Source organism: Oncorhynchus kisutch, linkage group LG4, assembly GCF_002021735.2.
Source record: "Oncorhynchus kisutch isolate 150728-3 linkage group LG4, Okis_V2, whole genome shotgun sequence".
Taxonomy (NCBI): domain Eukaryota; kingdom Metazoa; phylum Chordata; class Actinopteri; order Salmoniformes; family Salmonidae; genus Oncorhynchus; species Oncorhynchus kisutch.
Genome location: NC_034177.2, coordinates 58,427,488 through 58,444,344, shown reverse-complemented (window position 1 = coordinate 58,444,344; position 16,857 = coordinate 58,427,488). Strand labels below are relative to the sequence as shown.

Below are 16,857 nucleotides of genomic sequence, written 5' to 3'. Positions count from 1 at the left end.
TATTGGTAATCTGTTTCTTTGACCCTCTTTCTCTCATCTAGCTGTGTGTGATCTTGGAGCCGATGCAGGAGTTGATGTCCAGACACAAGACCTACAGTCTGAGTCCCAGAGACTGTCTCAAGACCTGCCTCTTCCAGAAGTGGCAACGCATGGTGGCCCCACCAGGTAACAATCAAGACTTTACACAGACAATCCACTTATACACATGTTTGGTAGGGATGGGCATTTGACATTTTTTTACTGTTCCAGTACTCACATAAAAAATAAAAAATCTGAGTACTCAAATACATTTGAAAATGTATTTTTAGAATGCAAGGCCCGAACATTTAACTATAGGCCTATGCCAACAGTGTGTGACAATGCCTAATTTATCATAACCATTATAGATATATCTATTCAGTCAATAAAAAAGCAAGTGCCATTTAAGATTAATTTATTGAAATCGTAATCTCAACTGTCTATATTGTTCAACAATAATCTTCAAAAAAGGCAGTAATCTCAGCAGTGGCGTTGGTTTGTAGAAGCCAATGGCTATGCAATGGCATAGCCTTGTTTTCTTAATTATTTCCTGATCCCTTATCAGTCAAGACACCTTTTTCTATTGTTTAAAAAAAACATGATGTAATATAACAGAATAAAATATAATATTTTTCCAAATGAAAGAACGAGGAAGTGATGCGCGTCTCGCATCTGGAACAGTTATTCTCAGTGATAATTTGAAACGGCTCAATTTAGCGAGTTGAAAGAAGATTCAGGGTTACAAAACAATCTGTCTTTTCGATATATACAGACTGTAATTTATTTATTTATTCCATATTTTGTTTTCCATTTTTCTTTTCAAAATGTATTAAGAATTTCACAGTAATTACGGCCAATGCATCTGTTAGGTGAGTAGGCCTAGGCTTAATGATTCTGATGAAAATACAATTTTGTGTATTTTCAGTTATAGCATTGGCTAACCAATTTTAAATGGCACTAGCATTTTGCAGAAAACGGACGGCACACAATTATTCCAAAACAGCAGCTCGTTGTTGAATCACATATCTTCAATCAACCAGTCCATTTAGAATGTGATAACTTTCGCCATTTGGCAATGAATGTAGCTTGTTTATCCTATCAGTTAGATATGTTTTTATAGGCTTTTATTTTTGTAGGCCTAACGGGAGCTTGTGTGCACACTCAGCATGCGTTTGTGTAGGGGGTAATGTTCCCTCTAAACCAGGAGCGGGCAAACTTTTTGGCACGAGGGCCTCATGATTTTGAAATTCAATGGAGGGATGCATTTTATGGGGGACCAATTGATTGTTAAAATCTATTTGCGGGGGCCTCCTGACTGGCACACGCGGTCAAAGGCACTGCATCGCTGCTTGAGGTTTCACTACAGAACCGGGTTCGATCCCAGGCTGTCACAGCTGGCCATGACTGGGAGACCCATGAGGCGGCACACAATTGGCCCAGGGTTGTCCAGGTTTGGAAAGCTGATATTTCCTTGTCCCATCGTGCTCTAGCGACTTCTGTCGCAGGCCGGGCGCATGCACACTGACACGGTCGCCAGGTGCACAGTGTTTCCTCCGACACATTGGTGCGGCTGGCTTCCGGGTTAAGCGGGCATTGTGTCAAGAAGCAGTGCGGCTTGGCTGGGTCGTGTTTCAGAGGACGCACGGCTCTCGGCTTTAGCCTCTCCCGAGTCCGTACGGGAGTTGATGCGATGGGACAAGACTGTAACTATGAATTGGATATCACGAAATTGGGGAGGGAAAAAGAGGGCCGGATTGAAGTGCCCGTGGGCCCGAATATGTCCCGTGGGCTGTACTTTGCCCCCTTGCTCTAAGCTGTGCACGGGCGCGCAGCTCCCTGGAACTGCTGTACAGAAGAAATATCAGCCCGCTTAGAGAAGCACGAAATTGAACTTCACCCAACTTTCTAGTTAACACTATCAACGTTTTCCTCTACTGTACGAATTGTGGTCGAATCAATGCAATATTAGTCACTTTCAATGCATCATACCAAAACAAAACTAACTATCCAAGAGATTTTCTTGTAGTCAGAGAGCATTGGAGTTGGATTCTATTGCATTGACGGGCACGACTCAGGCTCATACTCTACACAGACTGGTGTGCCATAACCAACCAAATGAACCAATGCCACATGGATCTGTGGGTAGCATAATTTGTCTGATTCTCTGTAATAATGAATTGTATTTTTGCATCAAACAACACATTTCAGGCACCTTGTCTGAAGTACACATGGATAAACAGATTGTCAATCCCTACATGTTTTTTTTTTTCAAAAGTCTCATGGAATGTAGACCTACATTGAGCACAACACATTTGGCTGCTACTGTTGGCTGAATGATAGAACAGTTGTTAAAATGTTATTAGATGCATTTTCCCCATTGTTTTTGATGGTAGGCCTACATTAGGATCAAATAGCCACAGTAGCCTACTTGGCCACTGTTAAAACTAGAGGTCGACCGATTATGATTTTTCAAAGCCGATACCGATTATTGGAGGACCCCCCAAAAAAAGACGCTACCGATTTAATCGGCCGATTTTAAATATAAATAATAAATAAATAAAATATTTTTTATTTATTTTTAATAATGACAATTACAACAATACTGAATGAACACTTATTTTAACTTAATACATCAATAAAATCAATTTAGCTTCAAATAAATAATGAAACATGTTCAATTTGGTTTAAATAATGCAAAAACAAAGTGTTGGAGAAGAAAGTAAAAGTGCAATCGGTGCCATGTAAAAAAGCTAACGTTTAAGCTCCTTGCTTCAGAACATAAGAACATATGAAAGCTGGTGGTTCCTTTTAACCTCTTAGAACCACCATCCCGGATCCGGGAGAATTGTCATCAACAACGCTGAATAGTATAATAGCAAATAATATTACTAGAAAATATTCATATTCATGAAATCACAAGTGCAATATAGGAAAACACAGCGTAGCCTTTTGTTAATCCACCTGTCGTCTCAGATTTGGAAATTATGCTTGACAGCGAAAGCAAATACAAGCGTTTATGTAAGTTTATCGATTGCTCGACAAAACAATAAGTACACCTAGCATCAGGTAACTTGGTCACAAATCAGAAAAGCAATCAGACTTCAATATTCCAAGGTAAGAGGTTTTATGTTGTAGTTATAGTATTTATAGGACTATTTCTCTCTCTACCATTTGTATTTCATATACCTTTGACTATTGGATGTTCTTATAGGCACTTTAGTATTGCCAGTGTAACAGTATAGCTTCCGTCCCTCTCCTCGCCCCCATCTGGGCTCGAACCAGGAACACATCGACAACAGCCACCCTCGAAGCAGCGTTACCCTCGAAGCAGCGTTACCCATGCAGAGCAAGGGGAACAACTACTCCAAGTCTCAGAGCGAGTGACGTTTGAAACGCTATTAGCGCACCCTACTAAATAGCTAGCCATTTCACATCGGTTACACCACCAACCATAAACAGCGCAATGCTTGAAGCACAGGGAAGAGCTGCTGGCAAAACGCACGGAAGTGCTGTTTAAATGAATGCTTACGAGCCTGCTGCTGCCTACCATCACTCAGACAGACTGCTATATCAAATCATAGACTTAATTATAACATAACACACAGAAATACGAGCCTTTGGTCATTAATATGGTAGAATCCGGAAAATATCATTTAGAAAACAAAACGGAAGTGTTCTGTATTATCTAACGGGTGGCATCCCTAAGTCTAAATATTCCTGTTAGATTGTACAACCTTCAATGTCATGTCATAATTACGTAAAATTCTAGCAAATTTGTTCGCAACGAGCCAGGCAGCCCAAACTGTTGCATATACCCTGACTCTGCGTGCAATGAATGCAAGAGAAGTGACACAATTTCACCTGGTTAATATTGCCTGCTAACCTGGATTTCTTTTAGCTAAATATGCAGGTTTAAAAATATATACTTCTGTGTATTGAAGGCATTGGTGTTTATGGTTAGGGACAGTCGTCCAACGATTGTGCTTTTTTTCCGCAAATGCGCTTTTTGTTAAATCATCCCCCTGCGTTGCATCGATTATATGCAACGCAGGACACACTAGATAACTACACATGGTTGATGATATTACTAGTTTAACTAGTGATTATGATTGATTGTTTTTTATAAGTTTAATGCTAGCTAGCAACTTACCTTGGCTTCTTACTGCATTCGCGTAACAGGCAGGCTAATCGTGGAGTGCAATGACAGGCAGGTGGTTAGAGCGTTGGACTAGTTAACTGTAAGGTTGCAAGATTGAATCCCAGAGCTGACAAGGTAAAAATCTGTCGTTCTGCCCCTGAACAGGCAGTTAACCTACTATTCCTAGGCCGTCATTGAAAATAAGAATGTGTTCTTAACTGACTTGCCTAGTTAAATAAAGGTGTAAAAAAAATTGGCCAAATCGGCGTCCAAATATTCCGATTTCCGTTTGTTATGAAAACTTGAAATCGGCCCTAATTAATCGTCCATTCCGATTAATTGGTCGACCTCTAGTTAAAACTGTAACATAAAGCGGGTACAGCTTCAGTGTTCACAGTGAACACGTTCCAATTGCACAGAATTCTGCACTCAGCAGACTTGAAATTAGCTCAGTGCCCCCAAAAAATACAGGGAACTTTTGCTTCTCAGCCAAGGGAGTGGGCTCACTCACAATTTTGCCTAAAGACCACAGCCATGAATAAAGAATGGTACCAACACCTCCTCCGAGAGCAACTTCTCCCAACCATCCAGGAACAGTTTGGTGACGAACAATGCCTTTTCCAGCATGATGGAGCACCTTGCCATAAGGCAAAAGTGATAACTAATTGGCTCGGGGAACAAAACATCAATATTTTGGGTCCATGGCCAGGAAACTCCACAGACTTTAATCCCATTGAGAACTTGTGGTCAATCCTCGAGGTGGGTGGACAAACAAAAACACACAAATTCTGACAAACTCCAAGAATTGATTATGCAAGAATGGGCTGCCATCAGTGGCCCAGAAGTTAATTGACAGCATGCAATGGCGGATTACAGAGGTCTTGAAAAAGGGTCACCACTGCAAATATTGACTCTTTGCATCAACTTCATGTAATTGTCAAAAGCCTTTGACACTTATGAAATGCTTGTAATTATACTTCAGTATTCCATAGTAACATCTAACAAAAATGTCTAAAGACACTGAAGGAGCAAACTTTGAAAATTTATATTTGTGTCATTCTCAACTTTTGTCCACGACTGTACAAATACAAAACTAGAGTCAACGGAAATTAACATTTTGTTTTCAAGAGACAATAAAAAAACGTTTTACTTGCCTGTTTGGGCAGCCACAAATGACATTCCACCAAATAGTTTTACAATGTTTTTTTTATTTCTGGTTAAAGATCGAGCTTTGACGACCGTTCGAGTCCTCGATTACTCATGCCCATCCCTAATGTTGGGTAAAACCACACAACCTTACTTGAGAATTGAACCCTTTAGCTTGGTGCACAGATTAATTGGATTCTCTCTCACACACACACACACAGCATATGTTTAACTATCCTTGTGGGGACCTAACATTTACTTCCATTCAATCTTATTTTCCCCCACCCGAATTGTAAGCTAAAAAATAGCCTTGGGGAATGTCCCAATAAGGGCAAATTTTCCTTGTTTTTCTATCCTTGTTGGGACTTTTGGGATTCCGGTACCCACAAAGATAGTAATACAAGCCACACACTCTCACGCTGCAGATCTGTTACACTTCTCCTCCTATTTCTTTCCAGCTGAGCCAGCCAGACAAGCGCCCAACAAGCGGAGGAAAAGGAAGATGTCTGGCGGAAGCAACATGAGTGCTGGTGGAGGAAACAACAGCAAGAAGAAGAGTCCTGCAAACAACTTCCCTCTCTCCACACAGGTACCTGTAAGCATCCCATCTTTACATATTGTTTTGTTTGTTTTTAATTTAACCTTTTATTTAACTAGGCAAGCCAGTTTAAGAACAAATTCTTATTTACAATGACGGCCTACACTGGCCAAACCCGGACGACGCTGGGCCAATTGTGCACCGCCTATATTGGACTCCCAATCACAACCTTTTGGGGGAGGGGGGGGGGGGGGGGGGGGTTGGGACAGTTAACATAGGGGTAGACATTTCTGGTCAGATGGGAGTGATAGGACAGGTGAGAAAGGAATAGGGCGGGTGTGGGGGCAGGAAATATGGAGCTGGTATGATAAGGATATGAGTTTAAGACAGGTTTGTAGTCGATAGGAGAAGGCAGGATATGGGGTTGAGAGGAAGAAGGGTGGAGGTAGGGCCTTTTGGGTTTAGGATCAGATTGGGGAAATAGGCTATGGGGAATGGTGGAAGTGTATTAGGTTTATGATGCCAATGACTCCCTGTCTGACGTGAGCCAGTGCTGGGCAGTCCCTGGTCCTCTGGCCTACGGGTCACACACATACAGGAGGTAGACATTACCACTGGTCCTGGATCAGATACTATATCAACCCTCTAAATGTTAGTTAGGAGTGGAGATGCACCAATCTGATTCTAGGTCTGTGGTTAGGGGTAAATTCTACTTGGAGCAGGTGGGGCAATCCGCTCAATCTGCTTTATTGACTTAGGCACAGAGGTAGTAGCTGGTTTTATCAAAACGTAGAATTCACAGACAGCTTAGGTGCTATTGGTTGGTTAAGTGAGCCAATGAGACCCGAGGTGGAATGAAAAACCCCATGATGCAGCACTCGAGGATCAGGGCTGCCCACCGCTGACCAATGGGGGAAGGGCAATACTACCCAAATCCCTGGAACAGAGGCTGGCATTGGGCCTGCTGTAGATGGTGTTGAATATTTGGGCTGTATGCCTGAAACCCAGAGCTATGTCTGGTTGTGAGTGGGGTGAGCATTGATGGACACACACTGAAACATGAGTTATCCTTATTTTCATAGGTACTGAAAGGCTTCATTTTAAAATGTCCATATCATTTTAGGCCTTCGATGACCTAAAGTTACGTAAAATATTAATCATTCGTTTCATCTAGCCTAAAATCCACCATTACATGTAACCACGGTAGTCCCAGCCCCATCCATCCCATTTTCGAAGTCCTTTGGGATCGTCCATGCTCGGTTCTCCCCCGTGGTTATGGGGATAATGTTCCGGCCCTTGCTGTCCCTCTCTAGGACGTGATGATGGTGGGCGAGCCCACACTGATGGGAGGGGAGTTCGGAGACGAAGATGAACGTCTGATCACGCGGCTGGAGAACGGCCAGTTCGACACGGCCAACGGAGCGGGGGGCCTGGAGGATGAGGACAGTTTTGGTAGCTCCCCTGCTCTGGGGGGCGCACACTCCCCCTGGAACAACAAGACGCCCAGCAGCCAGGACAGCAAGAATGACGCACAGTAGAGCCACAACCATAAACCCTAACTCACCACCCAGATACGCTACTCATCTACCTGCAAAATGAATCCCACTCACGCTCTCTCTCGCACATGCTCAGTGGTGCTCAATCCCGGCCCTCTTCCCCTTGCTCATCAGTGCTAGGCCTGACTCTGTTATGTTTGTGTGTTTGAGGGAGGGAGCCTGTGCTTTCTGGTCAGAGTGTTTGAGTCAGAGCTGGGTTCGGCCGTCTATGATCAGTGCTAGCCATGTTGGCCATTTTGCTGGCGGACATATTGGCGGGTTCTTGTTCCAACCTCGGGTCTCTGGGTGTGTTGCCTTGACAGCGTACCTCTATTTCTGTTGTGCTCACCTTACAGGGAAGGAATACTTAGTTTTATTTATTATCTCTTAGATTTTAGCAGAGTAAAACGTATTGTGTGCACTACAGCATAAATCCAACGTTCAGTTTTTAAAAACTAAATTATTTGTTTTGTAGGACCTGGTTGGAACAAAAACCTGTACACTGCCGGAGCTTGAGGACCGGAGTTGAGAACCGCTACGCTAAACCTAAAACACACAACACAACACGCATGCAACACATACATACACACACACACACACACACAACTCGCTCGCACGCACACACACGCAGACACTCTGAGGTACTGGAGAGAGGTCCTACTTCCCCACCTGGACCAGAGCACCAGGCCATACAGAAGTGGGTTTTAATTTTCTATGTTTTTAGTTTGATTTAAATTTTTTATTTTTATATCAATTTCTAAAAATGAAACAGATGAGCAATCAAATAAATGAAACAAAAATGCACCCCAGAATATTCTTTACTGTTTTCCACTATCGTCAATCTATATTTCTTATGAATTGATGGTGTATTTTGTTCTTTTTATTATGGCTTATATAAAGAAATTGTAAAGCATCAGAAACCTGTGACTGGAGAGGAGAATCTACGGTATGTAACTGTATAAATATTACTGTTAGATCATTTGTATTATTGTCATTAAGATACTACATCTATGTAATATTGAATTGTCTATGCCTGATACAGTATGTTGCCTGTCAGTGTCAGACATGGTAATGACATTATAACGAATCCCAGTGATTCGGATCTGAAGGGAAAACCACCTCTTTTAAATGTCCCAGCGTGCACCTTAAATGGCACCATATTCCCTGTGAACTACTTTTGACAATGACCCATAGGGCTATGGTCAAAAGTGGTGCACTATATAGAGCAGTGGTTCTCAACTGGTTTGTCCTGGGGACCCAATTTGAACCAGGTCTGTCGCGGTCCAGTATTTGCATTGCGTTGTTTGTTGCCAAAATGCATACTATTTTCAATGCTATATTGATAGTAAATGTATCAATTATATGACAAGGGAACTGCAGTCCCACCTAAATGTTTCAATTTTGCCCCTATTCTTGAAGAATGTTAAACTCACTTGTTTGAGATGACAAAATCAACCCAATCTGCTAAATAGTGCTGCTAATAACTCTATATTGAAAATACTGTGGTTTTAAGACAAATAGTTGAGATTAAATATAGGTTAATTATAATCGTTTGTTTAACTTCAGACTTGAGGATGTATTTCATTTTTTTAACTCACACTCATTCGACCCATTCAAAACCTCACGAGACCCACCAGTTGAGAATCGCTGATTTAGAGGACATGGGTGCCTGTTGAGATCCATCCTAACTCCCTGTCTACTTATCTGCTCAGTACCTCATGTCCACACCCCAGACAGTACAGACACGTATTTTCTCTCTCCGATATGTTACGAAAACTTTTGAAGACAATTTTGGCACGGCATTGTAAGATATAAGAAAACAACACATTTTTATATTGGCTTGTGTTTCCCAATCATTTGTAATCACTATTTTTGAAAGCTACAAACCAAGAAGCTACTTTGCAAGATCCTTTTAAATATTGATCCCCGAATATGCTAGCTGTTTGTATTAAGAATAATTTTGTGCGCTTTTTCCTCTTATGTTTTTGTGTCTTTGTGCTTGTATATTTAAGGTAGTTTCTGTATAATTGTTATTCTACGTATCCTTCCTTAGATCAACACCCTATGGCATCTCTCCAATGTAAAGATACATTTTTTTCTCAATTTAAAAAAAAAACTGTTTGGAAATTGCATTCAATGGTACAACCACCATTCACGAGAGCTGGCTATGAATTTTTGTTCTACATACAATTGATTTATTTTGATACCGATGCCAATAGCTAGGTTTCCATCCACTTTGCGACAGATTTTCATGCGAATATTCTAAGATCTGCATAAAACAATGTGCGCATTTTCCTACCAGAGGTGTTTCCATCAAACTGACGTTTTTCTCATAAAAGGCTTTGCGCGATGATGTAGTAGACAAAAACTAACTTTTGCAGTTAATTCCCGTGTTTTCAAGTTCAATCGGTTTCCATTACATTGTCAACTCTACTAATGGTTTTGTCACAAACATTGTTGCGTTTATATAGCAAATATGCACGCTCTGGTTTTGACACGTGCACTCTAGCCAACAGCTCACAGATAGTGCGGGTAGGCTACCTACATAAGATGATTATGGATAAGAGCGAATTTTATTGGTTAAACTGCAGCCAAGCATCTATCATTTCACCAGAATAAGACTCTCAATATTTAGTGGAAAGGAGCATCAAGTTCATCACTTTGCACATTCACCACCCTATGAAGTTCATTTATTTAATCTGAAGCCTACTTTAAACCGCATGGTTTCCCGAGTTGTAGTGGGAGAACCATATACCATATCATCGCGTGATTCCCAAGTTTACTAAAAATATTATGGTTATTATATCAATATTTGCGCATAAAGGTGTTTCACCCCCATTGCACAATTCATTTTAGAGACACAAAAAGATGCCACCATAAAATTGTACCAGCATTTCCTGTTTCCATCAGCCCTGTCAATAATTTTATGCGTCAGGTAATTAATCTGCATGAAATGGTTGGATGGAAACCTGGTTAATGAGTTTGCAAATTCATGTACAATATCTATGCCTTTGCCCCCAATGTCATTTTGTAGGCTTTTCTGGCTATGTAATCTCAACTATACCTCACATTTTCAATAAATGACCCCAATATCACGATCAACAGTCAGATGTCTGAAAAGACTAGAGAATTACATTATTTTCACATGCTTTTCCATACGTTCCTCATAGGTAACTTGACATGATTTCCAGTCAAGTCAATAGGAAGAAATCACCATAGGGGGAAAAAAGATTATAGAAAAAGGACTACTTAAAAAAATAAAATCAATGTAAAATCCATCAGGACCTAAGTTGAACGAGTAATGCATTTCTCGCTCTCTATATATTAATCTTTAACGCTGCATTGTTGAAAGACCTGTAAGTAAGCATTTCACTGTAAGCCTACACCTGTTGTTTAGGAAGCATGTGACAAATAAAATTTGATTTGACAGTGACGAATGATTCCTCTGATTTCTCTGTACATAACTTGGTGTAGATGCTTAGTTTCACCACCAGGGGTCTCCAGAGCTTTAGCAGCCCACAAGAATGCAGGATCAACCCTCTCTTTCCTAACTCCCAAACGGTCTCTAAATCCATTCAGACATCACCAGGCTTAACTGTATAATGTTTTCAACTTTCCAGTCATGTTCCCTTCAGCAGGCTGACTGAGTAGAAACTGGCACGTCTCAAATCACACCCAATACAGGGCACTATCACGTTTGGCGCTTGTCAAAAGTAGTAGCGTCTGAGTGGTGTGATGTACACATACATGTCCCTGTTAGCGCATCATAGGCGTGGTTTGATATACAGTTTATATGATATTTTGCCGAGTTTCTGCCATTTATTCATGTAACGGTATCAATAAAGACACTTTCAATTGAGCGCAGTTGACTGATGTTCTTCACTTGCTATGTCTGTTCTCAGCACAGATGCAAATCCGTTTAAGTCAACTTTTTTTGCATTGATGTTCATGGGAGACAGTGAAAATGTGACTTAAGTGGAAGTTAGGTTTTGCCCTAGAGTCAGCGGGTGGGTAAATAAGTGTTTTAGTAGCCTCAGGCCTTCGAAGATATAGAGACAGACTGACTTTTGGCAAATCGTCCTTCATGTTAGCAGGAAAGCCCAAGACTAGAATGTAATTACCAAGAATGTTATTTCCGTTCTAAAATATCACGTCTGGTTATAAGAAGACCGTTGATACATTTTGGCAGATGTGATGTGGGAGATGATAATGAGTAGAATTGATTATGACTGACATTTCCTCACCGGGGTGCCACTTTGGTTAAGTGAGGGGGTCTTCCCCAAGCATTTAAATATATATATATATCGTCTAAAGCTCATTTCCTGCATTTTTACACAATCCAATATGCCGTCTCTATTTAGAACAAAAAGTACGCAAAAATGCCCACAGTCATCAGGCTTGGTAAGAGATTTAATATGTTTAAGTGATTTAATAAGACTGAACTAGGTAATTCAATAATACATATTGTGTTGCACCTTTTTAACCAATAGCCAAACAAATGAACTCTTTAAAAAAACGAAGACTTTTGATTATTTTTATTAAGACATAATATATAAAATTTCAGCCAACCCGAACCGACTGCACGCCAGACCCCCACCAGTGTAGTCAATAACTGAAATGATCTAACATATTTAATATACTGCAAAATTCACCTGAGCTCTGTAGACTGGTCTTCCCTGGCTGTCTGATCCTGTTAACATGATGAGCATAGTGTTGCGTACTGACTGCACGAGATGGCTGTATTCCCACAGGATGCCAGGTCCTGAAAGATCATTGCGCGCGAATGGCATTTTTAATGCTGCGGGTCAATTACAGAAGAATTCAGGATTAAATATTTTTGTTGTCCCACAGATTATTTGGAAACTATCCTCTTTACTATTCTCTTTCTGCTTTGTATGAGTTAGCCTACCAATTGTATTAGAAGCACACATTTTTCAAATTGTACACACACACAGAATTCGCTGCTTCAACTTCGGTAGCCTACCTCTCCTAGTTGGGCGTGAGAGTCGAAGTGGGCTTAGTATGTGTGGTCTCATTGAAATAGAGTTGGCTGCAAATTCAGAGAAGCACGTCGCAGTTAACTTGAATATGAAATTAACTTAAATATGATTAGACTAGTTTTACTGCAGTGTCTAAATGCGTATTGATAATGAAAAGAAGGGGAGGGCGCTCAACCAACATCAAAGTACAATTTAAAAAATGTAATAATTGAAAAGGAAAAGGCACAACGCGTATGTAGGTGAGGCTACTATGGTGAGTGAGCATTGCGCCTTTTTGATTTTCAAAAAGTATTGATTACCTATTTATTTGTATCTCCCTGCAAATCGTCCTCCTAAAAAGTAGGCTATATCCTATAGGCCTATGCAAAATGTAGTAAGTGTCGTCATCATTCTCGCGGCTTCCAGTTATGTAACCTTACCTGCTAGATCAGGTGCGCGTGTGGTCTCAATTAAAATATGCAGTTGTGGCCAAAAGTTTTGAGAATGACACAAATATTAATTTTCAGTCTGCTGCCTCAGTTTGTATGATGGCAATTTGCATATACTCCAGAATGTTATGAAGACTGATCAGATTAATTGCAATTAATTGCAAAGTCCCTCTTTGCCATGCAAATGAACTGAATCCCCCCAAAAAAAACATTTCCACTGCATTTCAGCCCTGCCACAAAAGGTTCTTGCTGAGCTATGCTCAACTCTCCCATTCTGGTCCAGCCAGCTTTCCAGAAGCTTTGCCTTCACACAGCCTAAATCCAACCAGCTGAACACTCCAAACAGCCTACCTGACTACTCGAAGTCATCCGCATGGACCTAAAGCACACTGTTGCAATGTGATACAAAAAGTGGCAATTATAAACCCCGTCCCCAGTGAAAGTTACGTCCCCGTGTTCTCATTCCCACGAATGAGTGATGAGGATGGGGGTGTGAGTTTTGGAAGACGCTCTCCTGTGCCAAGTGTATGCTTTAGATTATGGTGAAATTGACTGCATAGCATAAATGTGCTATGGGTATATTAATGTGTAAAGTGATCAAATTAAGTTAGTTGTGAAAGACTATTTTCTAGAGCACGTTTGCATGTTTTTCTTCTCTGACAAAAACAAAAGCTGATTCAAAGGTGTGGCAGATATAAAAACTATACTCGGTGAAAGGTGGCGATCGAGGAGGGAAGGACTCTTCCGTTCGCCTACTAAGAAATTGACACTCTCCTCGACCACTTATCGGTTTCCGGTTCTCGAGGAGAGAGGACAGAGGACTGTCTTTTGGCCCAAACTAGAGAACCCCAGGGCCTGTGTGTTTTGAGGCTGAAGGGTCATCGGTCACAGTCAGCAGTGGCTGGTGGGAGATGGTGGCAAGTTTGGTTAAGGGATCAGTGCATCAGCGTGTCCTGTCATCTACTCCTCTCACCTCATCTGACTCATACAGAAGCACCCTACACCTAGGGTCACATATCTTCAGGTAAGGATGCCCTCTAAATGACACTAAACAACACTATCATAATTTTCAAACAAAACTTTCATGTTCTATTTTAAAACAGTGTTTTATTGTTTTAGTTAAATAAAGGTTACATTAAAAAACAAATGCACTGGTCCATGTTGCAAAGTGCCTCTCAGAGCTACTGGTTATATGGCCACTATAAAATCGATATTATATTCCAGTAGAGGCATGTTCTTTTGACAATGAAGGCTTTTATATGTGATATCGACATTTGATATTAATATGACCTTTTTGATTGACTTTTTCCATAATGCACATTAAACCAAGTGATGGAAGAGGGGGTTAGGCGAGGCCTGGGTTGTGTTCATTAGAGCACGTAAAAGAAAATGAGCGGTTCTTATTGGCCAAGTCCAGGTAGTCCCTCCCTGTTTCAGTCCATTTTCTTCTGTTTGGTACCTAATGACCATGACCCTTTTTGTTTTGACACCGACTACCTCTGTGATGATGATGGGAGGAGATGAGCGATGGATGTGTCTCAAATGGCACCCTATTCCCTATAGATCCTGGTCAAAAGTAGTGCACCAAATAGGGAGTAGAGTGCCATTTGGGACTTGACCATGGACTCTGTGGGTTAATGTTTACCTCCGCTTCACTCCTGAGTCCTGTTCTGCTTCCTGAGGGAGAGAGATGGGAACATTGGCCAGCGTAGGGTCGGTGGACGAGTCGATTGACGTGTTGTTCTGCAGATATTAAAATACACATAAAGGATTTCCTTGTCAAATACAGTTAATACGTGACAGGTAGTTTACAGGTTTATTGTATATCAATGTGAGTTAATTACAGGAGATTCTCTCAGACTTTATATTCATATCCTTTATTGGCCAGTGGCCACAAACATCATAAACATGTCTTGTCTAGTCAGGTAAGATCTGCTGATGTGTTCCATTACAAATTCAGTTTGTCCTGTGTTGTATATCATATTGTACAGCTGATGAAACTAAAACTATAAGAGGGGGGAAATGTTTCGTAGTGCCCTCTTCCCGACTGTCTTGGTGTGTTTGAACCATGATAGTTTGTTGGTGATGTGGACACCAAGGATCTTAACTCTCGACCCGCTCCACTACAGCCCTGTCGATGTAAATGGGGGCACTTTCGGTCGTCCTTTTCCTGTAGTCCACAATCATCTCCTTTGTCTTGATCACATTGAGGGAGAGGTTGTTATCCTGGCACCAAACTGCCAGGTCTCTGATGAGCTGTAGTCAATGAACAGCATTCTCATAAAGGTGTTCCTTTTGTCCAGGTGGGAAAGAGCAGTGTGGAGTGCGATTGAGATTGCTTCATCTGTGGATCTGTTGGGGGCGGTATGCAAATTGGAGTGGGTCTAGGTTTTCCGGGATGATGGTGTTGATGTGAGTCATGACCAGCCTTTCAAAGCACTACATGGCTACCGACGTGAGTGCTGCGGGGCGGTAGTCATTTATGCAGGTTACCTTCGCTTTCTTGGGCACAGGGGCTATGGCGGTCTGCTTGAAACATATAGGTAATACAGTCAGGGACAGGTTGAAAAGGTCAGTGAAGATACTTGCCAATTGGTTTGCGTATGCTCCGAGTACACTTCCTGGTAATCCGTCTTGCCCCACGGCCTTGTGAATGTTGACCTGTTCACATCGGCTACGGAGAGCGTGATCACACCGTCGTCCTGAACAGCTGGTGCTCTCATGCATGCTTCAGTGTTACTTGCCTGGAAGAGAGCATAAAAGGCAGGAAGCTCATCTGGTAGGCTCACTGGGCAGCTTTCGGCTGGCTTTCCCTTTTGTGATATTGATATATTTTTTTTTGCATTGGGCCTTTAACATTTATTTTAAATGTAACCTTTATTTAACTAGGCAAGTCAATTAAGAACAAAATCAAATCAAAATCAAATCAAATCAAATTGTATTTGTCACATACACATGGTTAGCAGATGTTAATGCGAGTGTAGCGAAATGCTTGTGCTTCTAGTTCCGACAATGCAGTAATAACGAACAAGTAATCTAACTAACAATTCCAAAAAACTACTGTCTTATACACAGTGTAAGGGGATAAAGAATATGTACATAAGGATATATGAATGAGTGATGGTACAGAGCAGCATAGGCAAGATACAGTAGATGATATCGAGTACAGTATAACATATGAGATGAGTATGTAAACAAAGTGGCATAGTTAAAGTGGCTAGTGATACATGTATTACATAAGGATGCAGTCGATGATATAGAGTACAGTATATACTTATGCATATGAGATGAATAATGTAGGGTAAGTAACATTAAGGTAGCATTGTTTAAAGTGGCTAGTGATATATTTACATCATTTCCCATCAATTCCCATTATTAAAGTGGCTGGAGTTGAGTCAGTGTCATTGACAGTGTGTTGGCAGCAGCCACTCAATGTTAGTGGTGGCTGTTTAACAGTCTGATGGCCTTGAGATAGAAGCTGTTTTTCAGTCTCTCGGTCCCAGCTTTGATGCACCTGTACTGACCTCGCCTTCTGGATGACAGCGGGGTGAACAGGCAGTGGCTCGGGTGGTTGATGTCCTTGATGATCTTTATGGCCTTCCTGTAGCATCGGGTGGTGTAGGTGTCCTGGAGAGCAGGTAGTTTGCCCCCGGTGATGCGTTGTGCAGACCTCACTACCCTCTGGAGAGCCTTACGGTTGAGGGCGGTGCAGTTGCCATACCAGGCGGTGATACAGCCCGCCAGGATGCTCTCGATTGTGCATCTGCAGAAGTTTGTGAGTGCTTTTGGTGACAAGCCGAATTTCTTCAGCCTCCTGAGGTTGAAGAGGCGCTGCTGCGCCTTCTTCACGATGCTGTCTGTGTGAGTGGACCAATTCAGTTTGTCTGTGATGTGTATGCCGAGGAACTTAAAACTTGCTACCCTCTCCACTACTGTTCCATCGATGTGGATAGGGGGGGTGTTCCCTCTGCTGTTTCCTGAAGTCCACAATCATCTCCTTAGTTTTGTTGACGTTGAGTGTGAGGTTATTTTCCTGACACCACACTCCGAGGGC

General features: G+C 41.5%; 1 protein-coding gene across 25 annotated transcripts in view; it reads left to right on the top strand.

The window, feature by feature from the left end:
• The window catches only part of LOC109889740 (LIM domain-binding protein 1), a 47,206-nt gene extending 36,398 nt beyond the window's left edge, over positions 1-10,808 (top strand). For 6 of the 25 annotated variants that reach the window (XM_031823301.1, XM_031823300.1, XM_031823299.1 and 3 more), the window contains 3 exons: positions 42-165; positions 5,761-5,891; positions 7,851-10,808. In XM_031823301.1, the coding sequence (XP_031679161.1) occupies positions 42-165; positions 5,761-5,891; positions 7,851-7,904 (309 nt within the window). In that variant the 3' untranslated portion in view covers positions 7,905-10,808. Of the gene's footprint in view, positions 1-41; positions 166-5,760; positions 5,898-7,153 lie in introns of all 25 variants that reach the window. The other 19 variants (XM_031823283.1, XM_031823281.1, XM_031823282.1 and 16 more) reach the window with 7 other exon arrangements.
• The last annotated feature ends 6,049 nt before the right edge of the window (positions 10,809-16,857 follow it).